This window comes from Schistocerca americana, chromosome 11 (assembly GCF_021461395.2).
Source record: "Schistocerca americana isolate TAMUIC-IGC-003095 chromosome 11, iqSchAmer2.1, whole genome shotgun sequence".
NCBI lineage: Eukaryota > Metazoa > Arthropoda > Insecta > Orthoptera > Acrididae > Schistocerca > Schistocerca americana.
This window is the reverse complement of record NC_060129.1, coordinates 75,942,303-75,969,513: the sequence shown is the minus strand read 5'-3', so window position 1 is coordinate 75,969,513 and position 27,211 is coordinate 75,942,303. Positions and strand designations below refer to the sequence as shown.

At 39.3% G+C, this 27,211-nt stretch overlaps 1 protein-coding gene across 1 annotated transcript in view; it reads left to right on the top strand.

Moving 5' to 3' along the window:
- The first annotated feature begins 1,313 nt into the window (after nt 1-1,313).
- Nucleotides 1,314-27,211, top strand: part of LOC124553808 (putative nuclease HARBI1) — a 48,955-nt gene continuing 23,057 nt past the window's right edge. The window contains exons 1-4 of the mRNA XM_047127791.1: nt 1,314-1,403; nt 1,498-1,578; nt 1,681-1,743; nt 1,851-2,934. Of these exons, the coding sequence (XP_046983747.1) occupies nt 1,507-1,578; nt 1,681-1,743; nt 1,851-2,934 (1,219 nt within the window). The 5' untranslated portion in view covers nt 1,314-1,403; nt 1,498-1,506. The remainder of the gene's footprint in view (nt 1,404-1,497; nt 1,579-1,680; nt 1,744-1,850; nt 2,935-27,211) is intronic.

The following is a 27,211-nucleotide window of genomic DNA, read 5'->3' as shown; positions in this document are numbered from 1 at the left end:
TGTTGGCCACCTTGAAGTGGTATGTACTCGTACAATGTTAACCATTTCATAGATCTATTAAAATTGTTTTGTATTAAAAGCCTGCTTGAAAAATTTAATCTGAGGTATGATATGCACAAAGGCGGATTGAAAACATAAACAGTGGACACTAGCAGCTTGTGGCTGGTTCATGAAGTTGTGTGAACATCTGAATGGAGTATAATGTCAAACTGCCAATACTTGACCTCACTCGTTCAGTATGTTTTGACAATACTGGGAGTGTTTTGAGGTTCATGAGTTCAGCTCGTCAGAATTTCCATATTTTTAGTGCTCTCAGACGGACAATATACCGCAGAAGTAAGGCTGTGAGGACAGGACTCAAGTCGTACTCGGGTAGGTCAGATGGTAGAGCACTTGCCCGCGAAAGGCAAAGGCGGGTTCGAGTCTCGGTCCATCACACAGTTTTAATCTGCCAGGAAATGTCATATCAGCGCACTCTCCGCTGCAGAGTGAAAACCTCATTCTGGAAATATACCGACGGTTTGACAATGTTGTTGAACAAGTGAGGGCCCCTTAACGTTTATTCCAGTAGAGATTCGGGGCGGTTTTACGATCTTGCACAGATCGGAAGTTGTTTTTGGGCAGCGAATTCTCCCCATGATCGTCCCAGTCGTTTCTGAGCGGCCGAAAGCTGTGCACATTTAATTCTACAGTATGGCAGTAACCAATTGTGGTTTCCAAGTGTCATATAGGTACCTCTTCAAGGAGCTAGGCATTTTAATCGCTCAGCACGACACCAGGAGATATATTCGCTAATGAAATTCGTCATAAATAATTCCTCACAATTTAAGAAAAACAGTGATGTCCATATATCCTACGCAAGAGGAAAAACGACCTTTATTAACCATAGCTAAAGGTGTTAGTGGCTCAGAAAGGATTTTGACCATTTGCCCAGTAACATAAAATGTCTGACAGGTAGCGAAGCAAGCTTTAAATATATGGGTAATTTAAAATAATTTCTCCTGGAGAACTACAATTATTCCATTGACGAATTTCTACTTAAAAGCTAGTAGCCAGTAAAGAAAAAAGGTATAGTTTCATGAACAGAACTGAAAATAATAATATGTTCACAAATGTTAACACTAATCATTTATAAATATCCTGTAAACTGTCTCGTTCCACATCATTTCGATAAAAGAATCGTTCAAATAATCTATGAAACACGGAAGAAAAATCTTCCAGTGTCTAAATAAATTTGTTCCAAAGATCAACGGCTGCGCATGTGCATAACTTTGTCGAACTTCGTTGGTTTGTTTACACTGTGCACTCTATCTGTTAGCCTTGTTGAAATTGGAAGCAACTTTGTTTTGGTTTCGGTTTTTTTCCTGTTTCTTGCTTTTTTTTGGTGCAAAATCAGTTGTAAGGTAAGCATCTTTGTGATACTATGAAATCACTTTTACTTGAAGTAGAGCAAAGCAACTTGAACTTTCAGTAATGTGAAATTTACGATTTTTCCAGCCCCTCAAAATGATGTTTGTTTGGGATTGGGATTGTAACTATCCTTCCAGTGACGATGATTTTGAAGAAAATTTGCTTCAGGTAAGCTAAGCGTTTCACTTATTCCCGTGAAATCACTTTTGATACTGCAAAGTAGCTGGACATTGTGTAATATACGATATTTACGGATGAAATTTATTCCAGATGCTCAGCGATTCTGATTACTCTGTTTCCAGTGATGACGAATTTGAAGAAACGCCAGTTCAGGTAACGTAAGCATTTTATACATGCGTATGAAATCATTTTTACTTGGAGTAGTGCAAAGTGACCGGAATTGTGTGTAAAATGCTATTTACGAATGCGATTCATTCCAGATGTCCAGTGGGTCGGGTTATATTCCTTCCAGTCATAATCAGTCTGAAGCAACATTAGTTCAGAGGACAGAGAGAGAGAAGGAAGACGATGATTTCAGTCAGTCTAAAGGAACATTAGCTCAGAATAGTAAGAGACAGAAGGAAGAAGATTTTCTCGTTCAGTCTGAAGCAACGTCAGTTCAGAGGAGTAAAAGACAGAAGAAAGATGATTATTTCGATCTCGTGGTGCCGCAGTATAGTGATGCCGTGTTTTTGGAACATTTCCGTGTGCGACGCCACATTGCAGAGTACATTGCAGAAAAGTACAGAAATTCTGCCTATTACAACCATCAAGCGGGTGGGAATGGAAAACTGATCCCCTTACAACAAATCCTAATTTTTTTATGGTTTGCTGGACATGAAACAGACACATTCAGAAATGTGTCAGAGAGATTCAGCATCTCTGCTAGTACTCTGTGCAACATTGTGAAAAGGGTGTCACACTTCATTAGCAATGAATACGTTGGTGTAATAAAGTGGCCGTCCGCTGCAGAAAAAGCAGGCATAGAATCGTACTTCCGGACTAACGGTTTGCCAGGTGTGATTGGCGCCATCGGCGGCACTCATATTAAGATTGATAAACCTCAAAGCGATCCCTATTCATATTTGAACACGAAACGTTTTTATTCTATTCAATTGCAGATCGTTTCCGACCACGAGCTACGTATAAGGGACATTTTCGTGGGTTATCCGGGGTCAGTCGATGACGAGACAGTGTTCAGAAAATCACCATTGTTTAAAAAGCTCGGAGAAATTTGCAGCGAGTTATGTATTGTGGGAGACGTCGCATACCCATGCCTTAAGCATTTGCTGACTCCGTACAGAAACACCGGGCATTTAACCAGACAGCAAAATGATTTCAATCTTGTACTTTCGAGAAGTACGAGTGTTGTTGAACATTGTTTCCGTGTATTAAAGGAGCGTTTTAAGCAGTTGTTTTATATTAAGTTAAGGAACATTGAAGACATAGTTCATTTTATTCGAGCTTGCTGCATACTGCACAATATCGCCTTGAAAGACACCTTTGTATTTGAAGGAAACGAAGGTAAATATAACAGTTTTATACTTGTAATATTGCTTGTATTTTAACATTTTTTCACAACAGGCTTTACCAAAAGTGTCACGTTTTGGAGATGTCTTTATTTATTTAATTGGGCAGCTTTGGATGTGATTAAGTGCATATTTGTGATGTCAGTTTTACAAAATAATAATCATATGCGCTGTTTAATTATCACAGATTTTTAAATACAAAAAAACCATACAAAAGTATACATTTGGGATGTACTGTATATTCTACCTATACATAGTTGATTCAGTTATACTATACATAGATACACACACATTGAATCTGCTAACATTCTGCCTATACACGTTTTAATTCTGTGACATTGTATACCTAATTCAATTCTTTGCATTTAGCATGAATTCATTGACTGAATAGAAGGGACTTTCTACAAGAAATATTTATATTGTTTTTGAGAGTTTGTCTTCCAAACTGATACTTCAATTGTCAAGCAGTAAACAGGTGAACAGTTTTTTTTATTTATTTTATTGCCAATTAAGCACTGCTTCTTTTGCACTTAACTGTGTTGTGTTGAACTTTATACAGTTTCTGGTACCAAAGATAAGTATGAAATGTTTGAAGAGATTTTTTCTTATTTTCCAAGCAGAGAGTTTTGTGTGTTCTATTTGTAGAAAGAATTTTAAATTTTTTGAGTAGTGGCTTCCACCTGTCTGTTCTTCTTGCATGAGCCATTGCTTTGATTGCTACTTTTTTGTAGTTCAAAGATTTTAATTGCATCACTCGATTGACTCTATATATCTATGCCAAGTGTCATAAGTGCATTAAAATATGAGAAGTACACTATTTGCATAGCATCATTTGCTACTAGTGGCAGAGAACAAACATGGCAGAACTTTGTTAGCAATGTGGTCTTCCCACAGTGAACAAGTTAACCTAGGGTAAAAGGTATTGAACCCCCTTGCATTTTTCTGTATGGTGTGGATGTAAACATTAGGCCTCACTACTGGTCAATTTGTTACCACAACCAGATTGTTTACTTTCACATTTGGTGGCTTTACCAACTCATAATTATATTATCACCTTACGACCTAACCTAGACCTCGGGCAGTGCTTCAGATCAAGCTGTCACCACAAAGCAAGATTTTAGGGAAGGGGGGGAGGTCTAATACATAGCTCTAACCATGGTGAGCCCTAAGAATTTTGTGTTTGGAACTGCAATTATATCCAATGCCTGCAATTGTGAAGATTCCTCTAATTTTCTTGTGTTATTGTTTTTCTTTAATTTTCTCATTATTGAGAATTAGCCTATTGGTTTCATCTACATCTAAATCGTACTCTGCCAACCACTTAATGTTGTGTGGTGGAGGGTACTTTCAGTACACCATCCAATACCTCCAACCCTGTTCCTTTCGCAAATAGTGTGTGGGAAGAATGATTATTGGAAAGCCTCTGTATTGACTCTAATTTTTCGAGTTTTCTCCTCATGGTCAATACGCGAGATGTATGTGGGGGTGCAGTAATATTTTGTCCGACTTCTCCTGAAAAGTACTGCCCCGAAATTTCAGTAGTAAATCTCTTCATGATGCACAATGCCTCTCTTGTAACGTCTGCCAGCGGAGTTTGTTTAGCGTCTCTGTAACGCTCTCTCGCTAGCTAAACGATCCTGTGACGAAACGTGCCACTCTTCGTTGGATCTCTTCTATCTCCTCTATCAGTCCTCCCTGATACGGATCCCAGATAGGTGAACAATACTCAAGAATCGGGTAAACAAGCACATTACAAGCCACTTCTTTCATGGATGAGTTACATTTCCTTAAGATTCTTCTGATGACTCTGGGTTTGGCGTTGGCTTTTCCCACTATCAGTTTTTACGGCAGACATTGTCTCCAGCTCTTTGTCATCAATAGTGTAGCTGTACAGTAATGGATTTCTTTTCCTGTGCATGCCCAATATGTTACATTTATTTGTGCTAAGGGTTAACTGCCAGGGCATACACCATTCATCAATTCTCTGCAGGTCATTCTGCAAATTCTTACTATCTTTTGGCGTTGCTACTTTGGTATAGACAACTACATCATCTGCGAATAGCCGTAAAGAGCATTCGACTCTTTCTAATAGATCATTTACATATACTGTAAACAGCAGCCCTGTCACACTTCCCTGTGGTACTCCAGATATTACCTTTACATCTGTCGATTTAGTTCCATTGAGAGTGATGGGTTGAGTTCTATCTGCAGGAAAGTCTTCAATCCAATTGCGAGTCTGCTCTGATATTCCATAAGCTCGTATTTTTTTCATTAAACGGCAATGCGGGACGGTATCAAATGCCTCAAAGAACACGGCATCAACCTGAGCACAGTTGTCCACTGCGCTGTGGATCTCATTTATGAACAGAGCAAGCTGAGTATCGCAGGATTTTCCAAAAGCATTATAATTCTTGAACATAAGCAACTGAGTCATATGCTGAATCATGAGTTTGCTTTTGTCGATGATCATACCAGTAGTATCATCTGCATAAAAGAATAATTTCAATTTGTGTTTAGACATGAGTCGTTTATGTATAACAGGACCAGCAGAGGTCCTAATAGGGTCAATCCAAATGAAGTGGTCCAATAAAAATTAAGTTGGTTGCTTGACCATTTTTAAATATTTTAATTTTTTTGTGTGATTGCCATATAATTGAGAAGTTAAAAACAGTTTTTAAAATAATTTATCTTGGACCTTTACTGGATGGTGGCCATTTTTATTAGTAGGCGCGTGACGATTTTTCAGTCTGGAGACATTAGTGAAAATTTGAATCTCTGCACTGGGTTAAGTTACAGCATTGCAATTGACATGATTGATTTTAGAAAAGTGTCCTCTACAACAGTGTCTATTACACAAAATACCCTACATTCAAAAGTAACCGGTCAAAATGACCTCCAAAGTTTGGTATCCAAGTTTTCAAAAATCCAGATTTTAGGTCCAAAAATAACAAAGAAGGGGTGATTTATGAGAGTCTATTTTATTCCTATAGTTAGATATCGTACACTACTAGCCCCAAATAGAGCAAGAGCACTTACAAATGTTTCCTTAATTTTTTATGAATTTGGTCTGTGGTTCATCTTTGTAGGCTGGCTTTACTTACTTCTTGTTTTGTTGTACCTCATACTCCATCACATGCATTTTTACCATGGCAAGATGCAAAAAAGTGTCATTCAGCCTCCGACCCAAAGTCTGCTTTGTGGTTGCACAGATTTGAAAAATTCTTTTTGTTCTTATACTGACTACCACTTCCATCTGAAAACTATATCAGCTTCTCAACCTTGGAAAAATTTTCTTTTATGTAATTTATTACATACTTTTGAAAAACATGTACAGCCAAAGTGCTGTGCTCCAAGTAGTCGCTTAGAATGCAAATTGAAGAACTGCAAACTTCATCTTTCTCATTTTTAAAGTAGAGAATAAATGTATGCACTGTTGCCTGGTCATTGACCCAGTGGTATCTTTGTATTGCATCCTGAATCACAAATGTAAAATTTTCTGCAAAATAAGCTAGCACTATGCATTCAATTTCTCTGAAGTTGTGCTTTTTGTCCTTCAAAAACTTACTTTGGATTTTCGAAACATAGTGGTGACTTTTGAGTTTTTGTAAGTTATCAGTTAAAGATTCCATGTACTCGAGATGAGATGTAACAACTGTTATCATTTCTGCCCAGTCAGTGTCACAGACCATTAAATCTAGTAACTCTTTGTAGATAAGATCACTGAGTTTTGCACCCGCAATCATTTGTTCAACATTTTGATGATATAAGCAAACACATACAGAGTGTGTCCCTGAGGATACAGCCAAAATACACCACTTAGGGTGGAGGTCACAAAATTTTGATCTTCCAATTTTGCATTCAGGATGAGAATTTTGGAAAGCTACATAAAGTTCATTTAAATCTGACGGCAGTAGTCATTTCCATTTATAACAACTCTTTTTCTATCTTTGCAACCTGGGCACATTCTATTGCTTTCATCATCTTCAAAAAACTACTGGATCTTTTTAATTGTCTTTTCATTTATACCTACTCCTTTCTTCTTTCATGAAACTGGAAGAATGCATTGCTCTTTCATTAATTTTTGGGTTAGTTTAACCAAATGATGAGAAATGTTGAAGTCATGAACTATTTTTTCTCAACCATGAGTCAGTGAGCAAACTTAAAATTTTAACTTTTCCCTTTAGATGTCACTGAATATTTAATTTTTAATTTCTTTATTAAGCTCAAATATTCAGTGTCAGATGATGCTGGTGATAGGTTTTCTTCTTCTTTAGAAGTAATGTTGGTCTCTGTATTATTAAAGCATGATTTTCAAATTTTGGCTGAAATTTGTTGTACTTTATTTTCAATAGCTGCTTTCCTTTTTCTGATAATTTTATTGCTTTCGAAGCGGGAGACACGTCTTAACTTAGAACAAGTAAAATCCAGTGTGCTAACAGCTTCCTCATTAGGAATATAAATGTCATTAACAAGGTTACATTATTCTGGTTCTGGATTCACAACAGGTATTTTTGAATAACAATTTGGGCACAGAGAATTTCCAGGAATCACATTAAATTTCACTTGGGAAGCTGTTTCACCCTTACATAACAAGGACAAATGTTCCAAATTTTATTTTCCTTACACCTTTAGTAATAGGCTTTTTATAAACTTTAAGTGGATAACAGCACTTTCTTCCAAAAATGTGGTTGTACTTCAGAGTATATTTCTTCTCATGAAACTCACACACTGATGTTACAGAAGAACTTACTCGAAATTTAAACAAAGTTTGGCTAACTTCATGAAAGTTATTGACATGTTTCAGGCTTTTTTTTTTAAAACTGTTTTGTGACATACTTCACTTGCTATCTGTCCAACAGAGAACTGTTCAGCCATGTTAGTGCATTCCAGTTAATCTCTCAAAATTACAAATTACACACAGAACAAAGCAAAAAAACACATTCTACACTCTCGATGAAGTATGTACATCCACTCTAACAGAATGCCATACCCAGCAATAATGTACTTCGTTATTGACAATAAACCTAAAATAGAAATGGGCATTTTTATTACCATAGAACAAAAGCGAAAGCTTCTATTGTTTAATATTGCATTATTAAAAATAAATAAACTAAATGAATATTGGGTGATAGTGTTAACTAAATATATGTCACAATTAAATTTTATTACAATGAAACAGTAAACCGTTTAAATAGGCAACAGCCATAAGATCAGTTGTAAAGTAATGTGAATTATTTCCTTATTTTCAAAAATTCATATCTTTGTTCACAGTCGGGTATCAGTGTTGAAATTTTTACAGTACATTGCTATCACATAGTTGTACAAACTGTGCAAAAATCATATTTTTATATTCAGTCTCACCTGAGATAACTAACCCCAAACTTTACAAAATATGAAAATTGGCAAATTTCAAAAATTTATAATAAAAGAATAAGGAAACATTTGTAAATGTTCTTGCTCTGTATGAGGCTAGTAGTGTATGATATCTAACCATAGGGAAAAAATAGACTCTGATAAATCACTCCTTGTTTGTTATTTTTGGGCCTAAAAAGTGGATTTTTGAAAATTTGGATACCAAACTTTGGAGGTAATTTTTACCGGTTCTTTTTGAATGTAGGGTATTTTGTGTAATAGTCAATGTTGTAGAGGATACTCTTCTAAAAACAATCATGTCAATTGCAATGTTGTAACTTAACCCAGTGCAGAGTGAGTCACATTTTCGCTAATGTCTCCAGACTGAAAAATCGTCAAGGACCTACAAATAAAAATGGCTACCGTCCAGTAAAGGTGCAAGATAAATAATTTTAAAAAAACTGTTTTGAACTTCTCAATTATAGGGCAATTGCACATAAAAAAATTAAAATATTTAAAAATGGTCAAGCAACCATCACTGGACCACTTTATATGGATTGACCCAATATGATAACCTGTGGTACACTGTGACTTACTTGTTGAAATTCCATTAAATATTGCTTTTGTGTTTGGTTGTATTTATAATGCTTGTTTTCTGTTTTGCAGGTATGATACAAAGAAAAATTCCTCTAATCTCATAGTAGTCAAGTTTCCTTGTACTGGGTGGCCCAAAAAGGATGGTCGGATTTGAACTGCGTAGTACCATTGAAAGGTGAGGAGGGGGGACCACTGCCGGCCGTCTGCAAGTCGGCCATTACACCCAGTTTGCCACGAGATGGCGCAGTGGACGGTCGAGCATCGTGTTTTTGCTGTGGAACAGTTTTTCAGAAATGATGAATCGTTTATTACTGTGCAACGATTTTTTCGACAACGTTTTGGTGTAGCGCGTGATGGACCCATTCCAGATCGCAGATCCATATCACGTTGGGTGACTGCATTCCGGACAACAGGGTCTGTCAAAAGTGGTAAATCTACAGGGTGTACACGTATGGCAGTTACTCCACAGAACATTGATGATGTTAGAGCGTCAGTGCTGCAAAGCCCGCGTCGTTCCACTAGGCGTCGTGCTCAAACTTTAGGCCTCAGCCGTAGTTCGTTGCAGCGTATTTTAAGCCGTGAGTTACAGTTTCACCCATACAAAATTATGATCACGCAAAAGCTGTATGATCGTGATTTTGAGCAGCGAAGACGATTTTGTGAATCAATGCTTGACATTTTGTACTCTAATAATGATGTTGTGCTTCTTATGTCAGATGAAGCCCATTTCCATTTAGACGGCTATGTCAATAAACAAAACTGCAGGTATTGGGCAGCAGATAATCCCAGAGAATTGCACCAAAAGCCTCTTCATAGTGCTAAGGTAACAGTCTGGTGTGGAATTTCAAGATTGGGGATTGTTGGTCCTTATTTTTTTGAGGAGAACAACGCTACAGTCACAGTGAACTCGAAACGTTACGTTAACATGCTACGTAGCTTTTTGGTGCCGAAACTGCGAGAGTTACATGTAAATCGAGATCGAATTTGGTTTCAACAGGACGGGGCCACGGCCCACACAGCCAATGACTCCATGTGTGTTTTAAGGCGGATTTTCCCCCACCACATCATCTCGCGTTTTGGAGATGTCCACTGGCCCGCGATATCACCTGACCTCTCAGCCTGTGATTTTTTTCTTTGGGGATACCTAAAGTCAAAAGTCTACGTAAAGAAGCCCCGAAACTTAATTGATCTGAAGGAGGCAATCAGTGCGGAAATTATGGCAATTCAAGAAGAAACAGTAGTGAAAGTGATGGAAAATTTCGAGGAAAGACTTGTGGAATGCATCACCGAGGAAGGACACCATCTTCCGGAAGTCATTTTCCGTACATGATTTTTTGTGGTTAGTTCTTGTAATTGGGTGCCTGGGAGCATGTAGTTACGTAATTGAATAAAATTAATTTGTAAAACTGATGGAGTTATAGTTATTTAAAATGTGACCATCCTTTTTGGGCCACCCTGTATTAAAATGTCTTGGTCAGCTTGATAGTAAGCTTTTATGTCCCAGAAAGTATTAAGAGGATTTTGGCCTCTATCTAATCCTACCGAAGTTATATTTGTACATTCAGATGCAGCTGAAACTGTTGATTTTCCTTTCTGGAATCCGAACTGTCTACCATTTATGATACCATTTCTTTCAATATATGACATAAACCTGATGTATATTAGTTTTTCAAGAACTTTTGAGAGAAGGGTAGCAGACTAACAGGTCTGTAGTTGAGAGAGAAAATTTGATTTTCATTTCTTATTATTTATTTGCACAGTGACAAGATTCTAGTTATTTTCATTTTTCGGGTATGGCCCAAGCACACATCTGATTCCAGGATCCAAGACATTCTGTGTGATGGCATGAATTTACATAGTAAATGATGTAAGAGGCATCTTATTAAATGTTAACCATGGTTGTCTTGGGTAACCTTTGAAGATCAGAAACTATGGTATTTCTTTTACCAAATCTGTCATGCTGTAAGAGGGTGTGGTTTGGGTGTAATCTGACACTCTGCTTAAATTGTCGATAGAGATAGTAGTAAAAAAATTATTCCGCTCCCCCGTCCAGATATTTGGCTGCTGCTTTATGTATTTTGCACGATTTCCAAGGTTAAGATTAGGCAGGATTTAAGAACACATGTTAAATTGTTGTTGTGAGTGAAACTATTAGTGATTATAATTTGTCATGTTATTTCTTAATATGATTTGGCTGTTTTTGTAATGTGGTAAGTTTCTTCAGGGTGAGATAAACCAGAAACCTAAATGCATAGTTCAAATGATTGTGAATGAAACAAGCAGTAATGTTATTTATAATTTGGGATTTTACAAAAATTTGACTGCTTTTCTTTTTTCCTTCTTACAATACCCTCTCTCCCCCTCCCCTCCACCCACCTCCCACCCCTCCCATGAATGTGACATCATGGAGGGTCTGCTGCAATCGATTGTTCTTACAAGGGTTGTGTTCTTGCTATGAGTGGCTCACTCTTATGGTAGATGTTTCTTTTTGTACAGTGGTTTTGTAGTAATAGCCCTGTTGAATGTGGTCGCGACTTTGCTATTCATTGGTTATTTATCAGGTTTCGGTTTTTGATGTGTTAATTTTCATTTATCATGTGATTCCAATTGTTTAAAGGTACATGTAGTAGGTTGGTGCATAAGTTCATGGTATTTTTCCATAAATTTAATAAGCACAGCACGTAACAGAGAATGTAGTCATTAATAGTATAGTATTCTCCTTCACTATGTACAACAGTCCAGCAATGCTAGGATAACTCTTCATTTCTGCAACTGTAGAAATCACATGGTTTTGTGGAGAAGAACTCGCCAAACCGTGTTCGGAAAGCATTCTCAATCAGAAAGGAAGCTCCTTGAAGGTTGTTCGATGGAAAGCGGAAAAGGTGAAAATCTGAGGACGCAAGATCAGGTGAATAAGGAGGGTGCAGAATGATGTCCTGTATAGTTTTTTTGTCAGTCTAGCAGAAAGTGGGCTGACATTATCGTGGAGTAGCATCACGTCATGCCGTCTTTCTGGTTGTTGTTGACAATAAATGTCATCAGCAGTGATGGTTAAACCTTGCAGAAGTAATTCTTTGTGAGTTAATTGATGATGAGTTAGCAGAGATGCACATATGACAATCCGCTGATTTTTGTGATTTTGGCTTAACAGCATGTGGTACCCATACACCCAATTGTTGAATCTTCCCCATTGCATGCAAATGTCGCGTGATGCTGGAATGATCACAGCTCACAATATTTGTCAGTTCTCGAGTACACTGACCATTCATTTTGCTACGTAGGTCAACCAAAATATATTACTCAAATTTTGTGGTTTTTTTTTTTCATGTGTGTCATTTCTCAGCCATACAGTTGTTGTTTGGGGGTTGTCTGGTATTCCTGTCTTCATTTTCAGAGCAGTATAGGCCCACTGTAAGGATGATTCCATTTGTGTGTTTTCTTACATTTTCTTGTAGTTCATTCTTGAGAAATTTTTGTGTGCTATTTTTCGATTGTCATTGTTTTGTGCAGGTGTGTCTTTATTGCTGTCTTCATTTGAACTGTATAGGTCCAGTGAAAAGTTCGATTCTAATTGCTTGTATTTTGCATTTTTTGTTAGGTATTCCGGAACAACCCCCTCAAGAACCAAGGACCTTGCTGTTGGTGGGGTGGTTTGCTTGTCTCAGCAATACCGATAGCCGTGCCATAGGGTCTCTGTTGACAGGCCACATGAAAGTGTGGTTCATGAAGAGGGACGACAGCCTTTACAGTAGTTGCAGGAGTAACAGTCTGGATGAGTGAAGGATCTGGCCTTGTAACATCAGCCAGAATGCCTGGTATTGTGAATGGCTGAAAGCTGGAGAAAACTACAGCCATAATTTTTTCCGAGGCATGCAACTCTATTGTATGGTTAAATGACGACGGCATCTTCTTGGGTAAAATAGTCCCCCATTTGGAACTCCGCGTGGGGCTACTCACAAGGATGTCGTCATCAGGAGAAAGAAAATTGACATTCTACGGACTGGAGTGTAGAATGTTAGATCTCTTACTCAGACAGGTAGGTTAGAAAATTTAAAAAGAGAAATGGATGAGTTGAATTTAGATGCAATAGCAATTAGTGAAGTTCAGTGGTAGGAGGAGGAACAGGACTTCTGGTCAGACGAATACAAGGTTGTAAATACAAAATCAGATAGGGTTAATGCAGGAGTAGGGCTAATAACAAATAAGAAAATAGGAATGCGTGTAAGATACTGTGAATAGCTAGTGAAAGCATTATTGTAGCCAAGATTGACACGAAGCCCACACCCACAACAATAGTTCAAGTTCATAAGCTAATTAGCTCTCCAGATGATGTAGAAATTGGAGAAATGTATGAAATAAAAGAAATTCTTCAGATACTTAAGAGAGAAAAATTTATTTGTGGTGGGCAATTGAAATTTGATAGTAAAAGGAAGAGAGAGAAAAATAGTAGGGAGACTGGAGGAAAGGAATGAAAGAGGAGGCCACGTGGCAGAATACTGCAGAGAGCATAATTTAATCATCCCTAGCACTTCGGTTAAGAATCATGAAAGAAGGTTGTATATGTGGAAGGGACCTGGAAGCTTTCAGGTGGATTATGTAACGGTAAGACAGGGGTTTTGAAACCAGATTTGGATAAGTTGAAAGAAGCAGAAGTTGTCGAGAGTTTCAGAGGGAGCATTATATGATGATTGACTTGAAGAGGGGAAAGGCATGCAGTAGAAGGTGAATGGGGTAGCTTTGAGAGATGAAATAGTGAAGGCAGCAGAGGCTCAAATCAATAGAAAACCTTGGATATCAAAGGAGAATTTGAATTTAATTGGTGAAATGAGAAAATATAAAAATAAAGCAGGTGGAAGGGAATATAATAAATAAGTTTATTGCAGCCAAATAGCCATACAGATTCAAAGTACAATGATGATGGTAAAAGAAATTAGAAATTTTACATATTGTGGTTTGCATAGTCATTGACCGTGTCCTTTTGGTACAGAGCTCTATATGGTAACCATTGCATATTTGATGACACAGTTTACACTCACACATTTCATTTGTTTCACGGTATGACGTGTTGTTGCAAATACGGTGGTGGAAACCATGGACTGCCATTCTGGTGATCACGTGTCTCATCTCGAAGTTTTCCTTTGTCCATGTTCAGTCAATCGTGGTGCCCGTGCTGTAAAATTCTGGAGGTATGGCTTCCCTTTTTTCCTTCAGAGTTTTAAATTGAGTTTCCAAAGCGCTGCTGTTGGGTAGCATCAGGTGTCCCCTTAGGTCTTTAGTGAGGAAGGGTTCCCTCGCCAGTAAGTATACGAGTCTGGATCGTGTTGTTTTGGGAGACTCCTGTTGCTTTCTTTATATAGGTAGCCTTCATTCTTTCTAGTGTTGTTAGGTTTTTCACTGTAAGATGTGGTCCAATAATTTCTGCGCCATATGTCAGTATTGGGAAGATTTTGGCTCTGGATAGTGCCATTGCTGTCTCTAGGCTAAGAAATCTAATGTATTGTATTTCATGGACTGCCGTTATTGCTTGCATTGCTTTCTCTGTGACATGCTTTGTGAAACATTTTGCAGTTGTTTATATTGTGACTCCTAAGACACTTGAAGTCCAGTACAATCTCCAGTTTTCTCTCCCGTATGAAGATCTCAACTGATGCAGGTGCTCTTCCTCCATTTATGCGTATTCCCATTTCTGTTTTCGCCACATTTATTTTGAACCTGTGCTCGACACGCCAATCTTCCATATCGTTTGTGGCTTCTTGTAACTTTGCATTGTCCTTTACGCCTATTGCAATATCGTCTGCACGTATGCATATGAGACTGCACTCTCCCTTTGGGGTATTCTTACAATTTCTTCCACTGCAAGGGTAAATAACAGAGGACTCAGTGGATCTCCATGTACTACTCTGTTTAATTGGAGAATCGGTTGTGACAGGGTGGTGATGTCCGATACTCTCATTTCATTCCATCACAGTATTGCACTTATGATTTGTATCCATATGTTGTTTTCTCCTGAGTTTTCCTCTAGTTTTTTGCTCATTTATTTTCTGTTAAGAAAGTCAAAGGCTTTTGTGAAATCTATGAAAACTACATAGAATTTTTCTCTGGCTTCTAGAGCTTCTTATACTCTCTTGAGCAGGAGTTCTATTGCATTCAGAGTTGACCTTCCCTTCCTGAACCCCATTTGGCTTTCAAGGTGGTGTTTGTTGATTGTATGCATTATTCTTTCTATTATTATTATTTTTGTGAACACTTTGAAAGATAAGTTTTCTAGGGCTGTACCTCTGTATTTGCTAGGGTCCTTGAGGTCTCCTTTTCCTTTGTAAAGCACTTTTACTATTGACTGTCTCCACTGTTCTGGAATGTAGGCTGTTTCTATGTACTTGTATAGTTTTGTACTTACTGGCATTAGTATTTGGGGCAGAGTCTTTTAAATATTCGCTATAAAGTCTGTCAGGGCCTGCAGCTGTTTTGTTCTTGGTGCTGTTAATGGGATCTCTGATCTCTTCTGTGGCCAATGAGATCCATTCCACAGTTGTTTGTGGCATTGTATCCTCCCTGACCACGTGGTCTAGTGGTAGCGTCTTTGATTCATAATCAAAACGTCTTCGGTCCCGGGTTCGATCCCCACCACTGCCTAAATTTTGATAAATAATCAGCATTGGCGCCCGAAGACTTCCGGCGTAAGAAGTCAGCCTCATTCTGCCAACGGCCTTGTCAAAGAGGGTAGAGGAGCGAATAGAGGTTCAGGGCACTCTCTTGTCCTAGGGGTGGGAAATTGCCCCTAAAGGTGGAAGAATCAGCAATGATCAACGACATGAGGATGCAGAAGGCAGTGGAAACCACTGTATTAAAGACACATAACGTGTATCCTCAGGACATGTGGCCTGTAATTGAAGAAGTGTCATGATGATCTCTCCATTGGCAAAAGATTCCAGAATAGTCCCCCATTCGGATCTCCGGGAGGGGACTGCCAAGGGGGAGGTTACCATGAGAAAAAGGTTGAATAACCAACGAAAGGATAACGTTCTACGTGTCGGGGCGTGGAATGTCAGAAGCTTGAACGTGGTAGGGAAACTAGAAAATCTGAAAAGGGAAATGCAAAGGCTCATTTTAGATATGGTAGGGATAAGTGAAGTGAAGTGGAAGGAAGACAAGGATTTCTGGTCAGATGAGTATCGGGTAATATCAACAGCAGCAGAAAATGGTATAACAGGTGTAGGATTCGTTACGAATAGGAAGGTAGGGCAGAGGGTGTGTTACTGTGAAAAGTTAGTGACCGGGTTGTTCTAATCAGAATCGACAACAGACCAACACCGACAACGATAGTTCAGGTATACATGCCGACGTCGCAGGCTGAAGATGAACAGATAGAGAAAGTGTATGAGGGTATTGAAAGGGTAATGGAGTATGTACAGGGGGACGAAAATCTAATAGTCATGGGCGACTGGAATGCAGTTGTAGGGGAAGGAGTAGAAGAAAAGGTTACAGAAGAATATGGGCTTGGGACAAGGAATGAAAGAGGAGAAAGACTAATTGAGTTCTGTAACAAGTTTCAGCTAGTAATAGCGAATTCCCTGTTCAAGAATCACAAGAGGAGGAGGTATACTTGGAAAAGGCCAGGAGATACGGGAAGATTTCAATTAGATTACATCATGGTCAGACAGAGATTCTGAAATCAGATACTGGACTGTAAGGCATACCCAGGAGCAGATATAGACTCAGATCACAATATAGTAGTGATGAAGAGTAGGCTGAAGTTCAAGACATTAGTCAGGAAGAATCAATACGCAAAGAAGTGGGATACGGAAGTACTAAGGAATGATGAGATACGTTTGAAGTTCTCTAACGCTATAGATACAGCAATAAGGAATAGCGCAGTAGGCAGTACAGTTGAACAGGAATGGACATCTCTAAAATGGGCCATCACAGAAGTTGGGAAGGAAAACATAGGTACAAAGAAGGTAGCTGTGAAGAAACCATGGGTAACAGAAGAAATACTTCAGTTGATTGATGAAAGGAGGAAGTACAAACATGTTCCGGGAAAATCAGGAATACAGAAATACAAGTCGCTGAGGAATGAAATAAATAGGTAGTGCAGGGAACCTAAGACGAAATGGCTGCAGGAAAAATGTGAAGACATGGAAAAAGATATGATTGTCGGAAGGACAGACTCGGCATACAGGAAAGTCAAAACAATGGTGGTAACATTAAGAATGCAACGTGAATTCTACTGTTAAATGCAGAGAAGAGAGCAGATAGGTGGAAAGAATACATTGAAAGCCTCTATGAGGGTGAAGATTTGTCTGATGTGATAGAAGAAGAAACAGGAGTCGATTTAGAAGAGATAGGGGATCCAGTATTAGAATCGGAATTTAAAAGAGCTTTGGAGGACTTATGGCCAAATAAGGCAGAAGGGATAGATAACATTCCATCAGAATTTCTAAAATCATTGGGGGAAGTGGCAACAAAACGACTATTCACGTTGGTGTGTAGAATATATGAGTCTGGCGACATACCATCTGACTTTCGGAAAAGCATCATCCACACAATTCCGAAGACGGCAAGAGCTGACAAGTGCGAGAATTATCGCACAATCAGCTTAACAGCTCATGCATTGAAGCTGCTTACAAGAATAATATACAGAAGAATGGAAAAGAAAATTGAGAATGCACTAGGTGACGATCAGTTTGGCTTTAGGAAAAGTAAAGGGACGAGAGAGGCAATTCTGACGTTACAGCTAATAATGGAAGCAAGGCTAAAGAAAAATCAAGACACTTTCGTAGGATTTGTTGAGCTGGAAAAAGTGTTCGACAATATAAAATCGTGCAAGCTATTCGAGATTCTGAAAAAAGTAGGGGTAAGCTATAGGGAGAGATGGGTCATATACAATATGTACAAGAACCAAGAGGGAATAATAAGAGTGGACGATCAAGAACGAAGTGCTCGTATTAAGAAGGGTGTAAGACAAGGCTGTAGCCTTTCGCCCCTACTCTTCAATCTGTACATTGAGGAAGCAGTGATGGAAATAAAAGAAAGGCTCAGGAGTGGAATTAAAATACAAGGTGATAGGATATCAATGATACGATTTGTTGATGACATTGCTATTCTGAGTGAAAGTGAAGAAGAATTAAATGATCTGCTGAACGGAATGAACAGTCTAATGAGTACACAGTATGGTTTGAGAGTAAATCGGGGAAAGACAAAGGTAATGAGAAGTAGTAGAAATGAGAACAGCGAGAATCTTAACATCAGGATTGATGGTCACGAAGTCAATGAAATTAAGTAATTCTGCTACCTAGGCAGTAAAATAACCAATGATGGACGGAGCAAGGAGGACATCAAAAGCAGACTCGCTATGGCAAAAAAGGCATTTCTGGCCAAGAGAAGTCTATTAATATCAAATACTGGCCTTAATTTGAGGAAGAAATTTCTGAGGATGTACGTCTGGAGTACAGCATTGTATGGTAGTGAAACAAGGACTGTGGGAAAACCGGAACAGAAGAGAATCGAAGCATTTGAGATGTGGTGCTATAGACGAATGTTGAAAATTAGGTAGACTGATAAGGTAAGGAATGAGGAGGTTCTATGCAGAATCGGAGAGGAAAGGAATATGTGGAAAACACTGATAAGGAGAAGGGACAGGATGATAGGACATCTGCTAAGACATGAGGGAATGACTTCCATGGTACTAGAGGGAGCTGTAGAGGGCAAAAACTGTAGAGGAAGACAGAGATTGGAATAGGTCAAGCAAATAATTGAGGACGTAGGTTGCAAGTGCTACTCAGAGATGAAGAGGTTAGCACAGGAACGGAATTCGTGGCGGGCCGCATCAAGCCATTCAGTAGACTGATATAAAAAAAAAAAAAATAAAATCGTTTCTGCCCTCTGGTCTCCCTTTTAGTCCTTCCTTGTTCAGTATGTTGTCGAAGTGCATCTCCCTTATTTTTGTATGGACGTAATGTGTTTCAGCTCATTTTCTGGTGGGGCGTGGCACAATATATGGGTCTTTTGAGGCTTCCTCCACTAGTTTCTTTCTTTCTCTTGCTTGTAATGTTCTCTTCTTTTGCTTTAGATTTTTCTAATAGATATTTAGTTTGTCGGCATAAGTCCTGAGGAGGATAGAGTTTTTTGCGCAGTGTTAGTTGATGTAGGCTTTCTAGTGCATCTTTTCCTAGACTGTAACACTCTGTGTCCAACCATTTTTTCACTCTTCTTTTGTACCTGGCATTGGCGGCTTGTGTTAGTTCTCCTATCGCTTCTGTGGCTTCCTCTAGTCACGAATTGTGTCATAGCACTTCGATTTGTTTTATATCATTGGATTTTGCTTCCATTTTCCCGAAGTCTATTGTTCTCGAAAGTGCTTCTTCATCTTTTTCTTGCACTTTTTGCCGTGCTCCTTGGATGTTTATTTCCAGAGGGATATGTTTCCGAAGTGGTGTGTAGGCTGCAGTTCAGGGAAGCGGCATATTACCTCTTATGAATGCAATGTCTATTGTACCTTCGCCATTGTGGCAAATACGAGGTTTGATTGGAAAGTTTTAAGAATGGGCTTGTAATTGTACAATGGTGGTACTTACATGCTACTTTGATTCGTCTCCTTCAAAATAGTCCTGTTCTGACGGAACACACCGACTCCAATGGTGTTTCCACTTTTGGAAACATTCCTGGAAATGCTTTCCCTGAAATGTGTTAAGGATGCTCTCCGTATTTGCCTGGGTGTCTTCAATCGAGTCAAATCGGTTCCCTTTCAGTGAAAATTTTAGTTTAGGAAACAGCTAGAAGTACGCAGGGGCCAAATCAGGGGAATATGGCGGTTGTGGAAGCACAGGAATTTTGAATTTGGTGAAAAATTCAATGATGGAGAAGCACGATGAGCTGAAGCATTGTCACGGTGTAGCACCCAACTCCCGTATTTCCACAATGCAGGCCTTTTCTTCCACACCTTTTCACCCAAATGCTCAAGGACACATTTGTACTATTCCTGCTTAATTTTCTGTCCACCAGGGGTAAATTCATGATGCACAATACCAGCAGAACAGGGGGGGAGGGGAGGGGGGAAAGGAAACACCTACATTGTCTTCACCTTTGACGTACTTTGCTGTGCTTTTTTCAGTTGTGGTGAACCTGTCGTCTTCCACTGTGAGAACTGCACTTTGGTTGGTGGATCATATCCATATACCCATGATTTGTCACCTGTAATTACCCTATTTAACAAATCTGGGTCATTTTTAGTCCCATTAATCAGTTCTTGGCACACTTCAAGTCGGTATTGTCTCTGGTAACTTGACAACACTTTTGGAAAGAATTTTGCGGACACTCAATGCATATTCAGGTCTTCAGTTAAAATTGACTGAACTGCATAGAAACTTAAATTAAGTTCATGAGCCATCTCCCTAATTGTAAGTCTATGATCAGAGCGTACTAAGTCACAAACTTTCACAACACTTTCATTCATTTTTGAGGTGGAAGGACAGCCGGACTGTGGCTCATGTTCAAATGATTCACGGCCATTTTTAAATGTGTTGAACCAGACAAAAACATTTGACTGGCTCATACAGTTACCTCCAAAAGCTGTTTTTAAGTCTCAGAAGCTGATTTCCCAGTTTTAGAACAAAATTTCACACAAAGTCATTGCTCTGTTTATACATCTATTTTCACGCAGACAGAATCCGGCAACAATCTCTAACAGACCCGCACTCAGCTAGCTGCCACAATGAACTGAATAAAGGAAACACAGTTTCCTGTCAGAGGACGTTCAAGGACAAGGCAATGACTTACTCCCCACCCTCCGTGTACGTGCCCGCCAAACCAGTAAGCAGTAGCGGATCCATTCATAAAACTTTCCAATTACACCTCATATAAATAGCTGTGTTGGGATTGTTTAATAGGATAAAGCCTTCTTCCTGTGACTTTTCTACTATTACTTTTGCTTTGTAGTTTTTTATATCCATTCTGCAGTTTAAGTCTCCAGCAATAATTAGTGGTTTATAATGTTTACTGTGAGTGATCAGCTGGCCTATTTCATGTATTATGTCAATGGCTGTTTTGTTCGGTTGGAAGTATCCTGATATTATTGTAATGTGTTTCATTTTTGTCAGAGGTTTATGTTCCTGTTGGATAGTTTCAATTATTGATGTTAATTCCGGTTTTATGAGGACTGTTTTTCCTCCACAGAGTCTTCCTCTGTCGCCTTGTTTTGCATGGAGATGAGTGCAGTATAATTCTGGGTTTTGCCAGGTGTTCGGTTAAAAATGTTTCTGTTAGGACTGCTGTGTCATACCCCTGTATAAAGTGTCTTGGAGCTGTGTTCATTGCTCTTTTTAGACCTTCTATTTTCCACAGGAGGATCTTTAAGGTACCTTCTGCTCCTGCTTCTTTGCATATTTTTTTTGGGTGGCTTTCTGCTGTCTTATAGAAGTGGCACCCCTCCATTTTCTCAAAAAAAAAATAAAATAAAATAAAAACAGGGAAAATGAAAGTGTCTGACAGTGATTCCTGTTGGCCAGAATATCTCACGAAATAAGTGTCAAACGAAAAAACTACAAAGAACGAAACTTGTCTAGCTTGAAGGGGGAAACCAGATGGCGCTATGGTTGGCCCACTAGATGGCGCTGCCATAGGTCAAACGGATATCAACTGCGTTTTTTAAATAGGAACGCCCATTTTTATTACATATTCATGTAGTACGTAAAGAAACATGAATGTTTTAGTTGGACCACTTTTTTCACTTTGTGATAGATGGCGCTGTAATAGTCACAAACGTATGGCTCACAATTTTAGACCGAGCGAAGTGGCGCAGTGGTCAGTACACTGGACTCGCATTCGAGAGGACGATGGTTCAATCACGTGTCCGGCCGTCCTGATTTAGGTTTTCCGTGATTTCCCTAAATCGCTTCAGACAAATGCTGGGATGGTTCCTTTGAAAGGGCACGGCTGACTTCCTTCCCCATCTTTCCCTAATCCGATGAGACCGATGACCTCGCTGTTTGGTCTCTTCCCCCAAATCAACCCAACCCCCTCACAATTTTAGATGAACAGTCGGTAACAGGTAGGTTTTTTAAATTAAAATACAGAACGTAGGTACGTTTGAACATTTTATTTCGGTTGTTCCAATGTGATACATGTGCCTTTGTGAACTTATCATTTCTGAGAATGCATATGTAACGATATTCCTCTCAACAGCGAGTAGTTTGCCTTCTGTAATGTTCACACATGCATTGTCAATGCACTGATGCATGTTGTCAGGCGTTGTCGGTGGATCACGATAGCAAATATCCTTCAGCTTTCCCCACAAAAAGAAATCCTGGGACTTCAGATACAGTGAACGTGCAGGCCAAGGTACGGTGCTTCGACAACCAATCCACCTGTCATAAAATATGCTATTCAATACTGCTTCAACCGCACGCGAGCTATGTGCCGGACAGCCATCATGTTGGAAGTACATCGCCAGTCTGTCGTGCAGTGAAACATCTTGTAGTAACATCGGTAGAACATTACGTAGGAAATCAGCATACATTGCACCATTTAGACTGCCATCGATAAAATGGGGCCCCATAATGCCGCACCATACATTAACCTGCCAAGGTCGCCGATGTTCCACTTGTCGCAGCCATCGTGGATTTTCTGTTGCCCAATGGTGCATATTATGCCGGTTTACATTACCGTTGTTGGTGAATGACGCTTCGTCGCTAAATAGAACGCGTGCAAAAAATCTGTCATCGTCCCGTAATTTCTCTTGTGCCCAGTGGCAGAACTGTACATGACGTTCAAAGTCGTCGCCATGCAATTCCTGGTGCATAGCAATATGGTATGGGTGCAATCGATGTTGATGTAGCATTCTCAACACCGATGTTTTTGAGATTCCCGATTCTCGCACAATTTGTCTGCTACCGTTGTGCGTATCAGCCGCCACAGCAGCTAAAACACCTACTTGGGCATCATCATTTGTTTCAGGTCTTGGTTGACGTTTCACACGTGGCTGAACACTTCCTGTTTCCTTAAATAACGTAACTATCCGGCGAACGGCCCGGACACTTGGATGATGTCGTCCAGGATACCGAGCAGCATACATATCACACGCCCATTGGGCATTTGGATCACAATAGCCATACATCAACACGATATCGACCTTTTCCGCAATTGGTAAACAGTCCATTTTAACACGGGTAATGCATCGCAAAGCAAATACCGTCCGCACTGGCGTAATGTTACGTGATACCACGTACTTACACGTTTGTGACTATTACAGCGCCATCTATCACAAAGCGAAAAAAGTGGTCCAATTAAAACATTCATATTTTTTTACGTACTACACAAATATGTAATAAAAAATGGATGTTCCTATTTAAAAGAAAACGCAGTTGATATCCGTTTGACCTATGGCAGTGCCATCTAGTGGGCCAACCATTGCGCCATCTGGTTCCTCCTTCAAGCTAGACAAGTTTTGTTCTTTGTAGTTTTTTCGCTTGATACTTATTTTGTGATATATATATATATATATATATATTGCTGCCAGTTACTATTATATATATATCTTTGATATACTAATATACTGTTCGCGTGTTAGGCAGCTGGGTCCCCGCGTGCTGCTCTAGATTTACAAGTGTCGCAGGGCGCTCATGATACTTATCAGTCTGAAAGCTAGCAAGTTTTCTTTCTTGTTGTGCGCCTATCGACAACTCGATGCGTCAGCTTTTCGATGAGTGGTCTCCTTTAATCCTAAAGGATTTACTCACTAGGGGAAAGCTAGATACCGACTACAGAAAAATTACTCCTTTGGAGAAAAGAGAAGCAGTTGTATGAATATCAAAAGCTCAGATGGAAAACCAGTCATAAACAAAGAAGGGAAAGGTGGAAGAAATATACATATGGAGGGTTTGTACAGATGTCCTTGAAGGCAATATTATAGAAGTGGAAGGGGACGTAGATGAAGATGAGATGGGAGATATGATACTGAGAGAAAAATTTGACAGAGCACTGTAAGCTCTAAGTCAAAACGAGGCCCCGAGAATAGACGACGTTTTATCAGAACTACTTATAGCTTTGGGAGAGCCAGTCATGACAAAACTCTTCCATATGGTGTGCGAGATGAATGAGACAGTTGAAATACCCTTAGGTTTCAAGGAGAACATAAGAATTCCAATTCCAAAGAACACAATTGCTGACAAGTATGAACATTACTGAACTATCAGTTTAACAAGTCACAGTTGCAAAGTGTTGCACAGATTCTTTACAGAAGAATGAAAAAACTGGTAAAAGACGAGCTTGGAGGAGATTGGTCCAGATTCTGGAGAAATGTAGGCACAGGTGAGGCAGTTTGGACCCTACGACTTCCTTAGAGCATAGGTTAAGGAAAGGCAAACCTACATTTACAGCATTTGTAGACTTGAAACTCTGAAGGTAGCAGGAGTAAAATACAGGGACCGGACAGCTGTTGACAACTTGTACAGAAATCAGATGGCAGTTATAAGAGTCAAGGGCCATGTAAGGGAAGCAGTGGTTGAGAGGGAGTGATACAGGTTTGTAGCCTATCCCTGATGTTTTCAGTCTGTGCATTGAGGAAGCAGTAAAGAATACCAAAGAAAAAATTGCCAGTGACATTGTTATCCCATCAGTGGCAGCAAAAGACTTGAAGAGCAATTGAAAAGAGCATGTTACAAGAACATCAACAGAAGGAATACAAGGACAACTGAATGTAGTTGAATTAAATAAGGTGATGCTGAGGAAATTAGATTAGGAAAAGACACACTTAAAGTAGTAGATGAGTATTGCTGGACTGTGAAATCACTGATGATGGTCGAAGTAGAGAGGATATAAAATGTAGACTGGCAGTGGGAAGAAACGCATTTCTGGAGAAGAGAAATGTACTGAATAGAGTTGTGAAGCAAAGAAATTTGTTGGACACCTGACTGGAAGAAGAGATCGATTGGTAGGACACATTCTGAGACTTCAGGGTACATCTACATCTACACCTGACAGTGTGTGGCAGAGGGTACCTTGAGTACATCTATCGGTTCTCCCTTCTATTCCTGTCTCGTATTGTTCATGGAAAAAAGATTTTCGGAATGCCTCTGTGTGGGCTCTAATCTCTCTCATTTTAGGCAGGAGCAATATACTGCTTGACTCCTTGGTGAAGATATGTTCTCGAAACTTCAAAAAAAGCCTGTACTGAGCTACTGAGCGTCTCTCTCGCAGAGTCTTACACTGGAGTTTATGTATCATCTCTGTGACGCTTTCGCGATTACTAAATGATCCTCTAATGAAGCGCACTGCTCTCCGTTGGATCTTCTCTATCTCTTCTATCAACCCTATCTGGTACGGATCCCACACCGGTGAGCAGTTTTCAAGCAGTGGACGAACAAGTGTACTGTAACCTACTTCCTTTGTTTTCGGACTGCATCTCCTTAGGTTTCTTCCAATGAATCTGTCTGCCATCTCCTTTAGCTACGATTAATTTTATATGGTCATTCCATTTTAAATCACTCCTAATGCCTACTTCCACATAATTTATGGAATTAAGTGCTTCCAGTTGCTGACCTGCTATATTGTAGCTAAATGATTAAGGATCTTTCTTTCTATGTATTTGCAGCACATTACACTTGTCCACATTGAGATTCAATTGCCATTCCTTGCACCATGCGTCATTTTGTTGCAGATCCTCCTGCATTTCAGTACAATTTTCCATTGTTACAACCTCTCGGTATGCTACAGCATCATCCGCAAAAAGCCTCAGTGAACTTCCGATGTTATACACAAGGCCATTTATATATATTGTGAATAGCAATGGTCTTTTTCTAAACCCGTGCTGATTGCTACAGAGTAAACTTCTAGTCTCCAGAAAAGTCATTATACTCGAACATAATACGTGTTCCAAAAGTCTACAACTGATTGACGTTAGAGATATAGGTCGACATCCCTTTTTGAAAATGGGGGTGACCTGAGCCCTTTTCCAATCCTTTGGAACGCTACGCTCTTCTAGAGACCTACGGTACACCGTTGCAAGAAGGGGGGCAAGTTCCTTCGCATACTCTGTGTAAAATCGAACTGGTATCCCATTGGGTCCAGCGGCCTTTCCTCTTTTGAGTATTTTAATGGTTTTTCTATCTCTCTGTCATCTATTTCGATATCTACCATTTTGTCATTTGTGCAACAATCTAGAGAAGGAACTACAGTGCAGTCTTCCTCTGTGAAACAGCTTTGGAAAAAGACATTTAGTATTTTGGCCTTTAGTCTGTCATCCTCTGTTTAAGAACCATTTTGGTCACAGTGTGTTTGGACATTTTGATTTGATCCACCTACTGCTTTGATATAAGACCAAAATTTCTTAGGATTTTCTGCCACGTCAGTAGACAGAAGTTTACTTTCGAATTCGTTGAACACCTCTCGCATAGCCCTCCTCACACTACATTTCGCTTTGTGTAATTTTTGTTTGTATGCAAGGCTTTGGCTATGTTTATGTTTGCTGTGAACTTCCCTTTGTTCCGTAGCAGTTTTCTAACTCTGTTGTTGTACCACGGTGGCTCTTTTCCATCTCTTATGATCTTGCTTGGCACATACTCATCTAACACATATTGTGCGATGGTTTTGAACCTTGTCCACTCATCCACAGCACTATCTGCACTTGAGATAAAACTTTTGTTTCGAGCCATCAAGTACACTGAAATCTGCTTTTTGTCACTTTTGCTAAACAGAAAAATTTTCCTACCTTTTTTAATATTTCTATTTGCGGCTGAAATAATCGATGCAGTAAACTCTTTATGATCCCTGGTTCCCTCTTCTGCATTAACTGTTTCAAATAGTTCGGGTCTGTTTGTCACCAGAAAGTCTAATATGTTATCGCCATGAGTCGGTTCTCTGTTTAACTGCTGAAGGTAGTTTTCAGATAATGCACTTAAAAAAATTTCATTGGAATCTTTGTCCCTGCCACTTGTTATAAACGTTGCTCCCAGTCTATATCTGGTAAATTAAAATCTCCACCCAAAACTATAACATGACCGGGAAATCTACTCGAAATATTTTCCAAATTTACCTTCTGGTGTTCTGCCACAATAGCTGCTGAGCGAGTGGGCCTATAGAGACAGCCAATTACCATGTCTGAGCCTGCTTTAACCGTGACCTTTACCCACATTATTTCACATTTCAGATCTCCATCAATTTCCTTCGATAATATCGCACTTTTTATTGCTTTAAACATGCCTCTTCCTTCACTGCCCAGCCTGTCTGAGGTATACATTCCAATGTGAGTTTAGAATTTCATTGCTGTTTACATCTGATTTCAGACAACTTTCCGTCCCTTGTTCTATGTAGGAATTGTGACCGTTTATTAA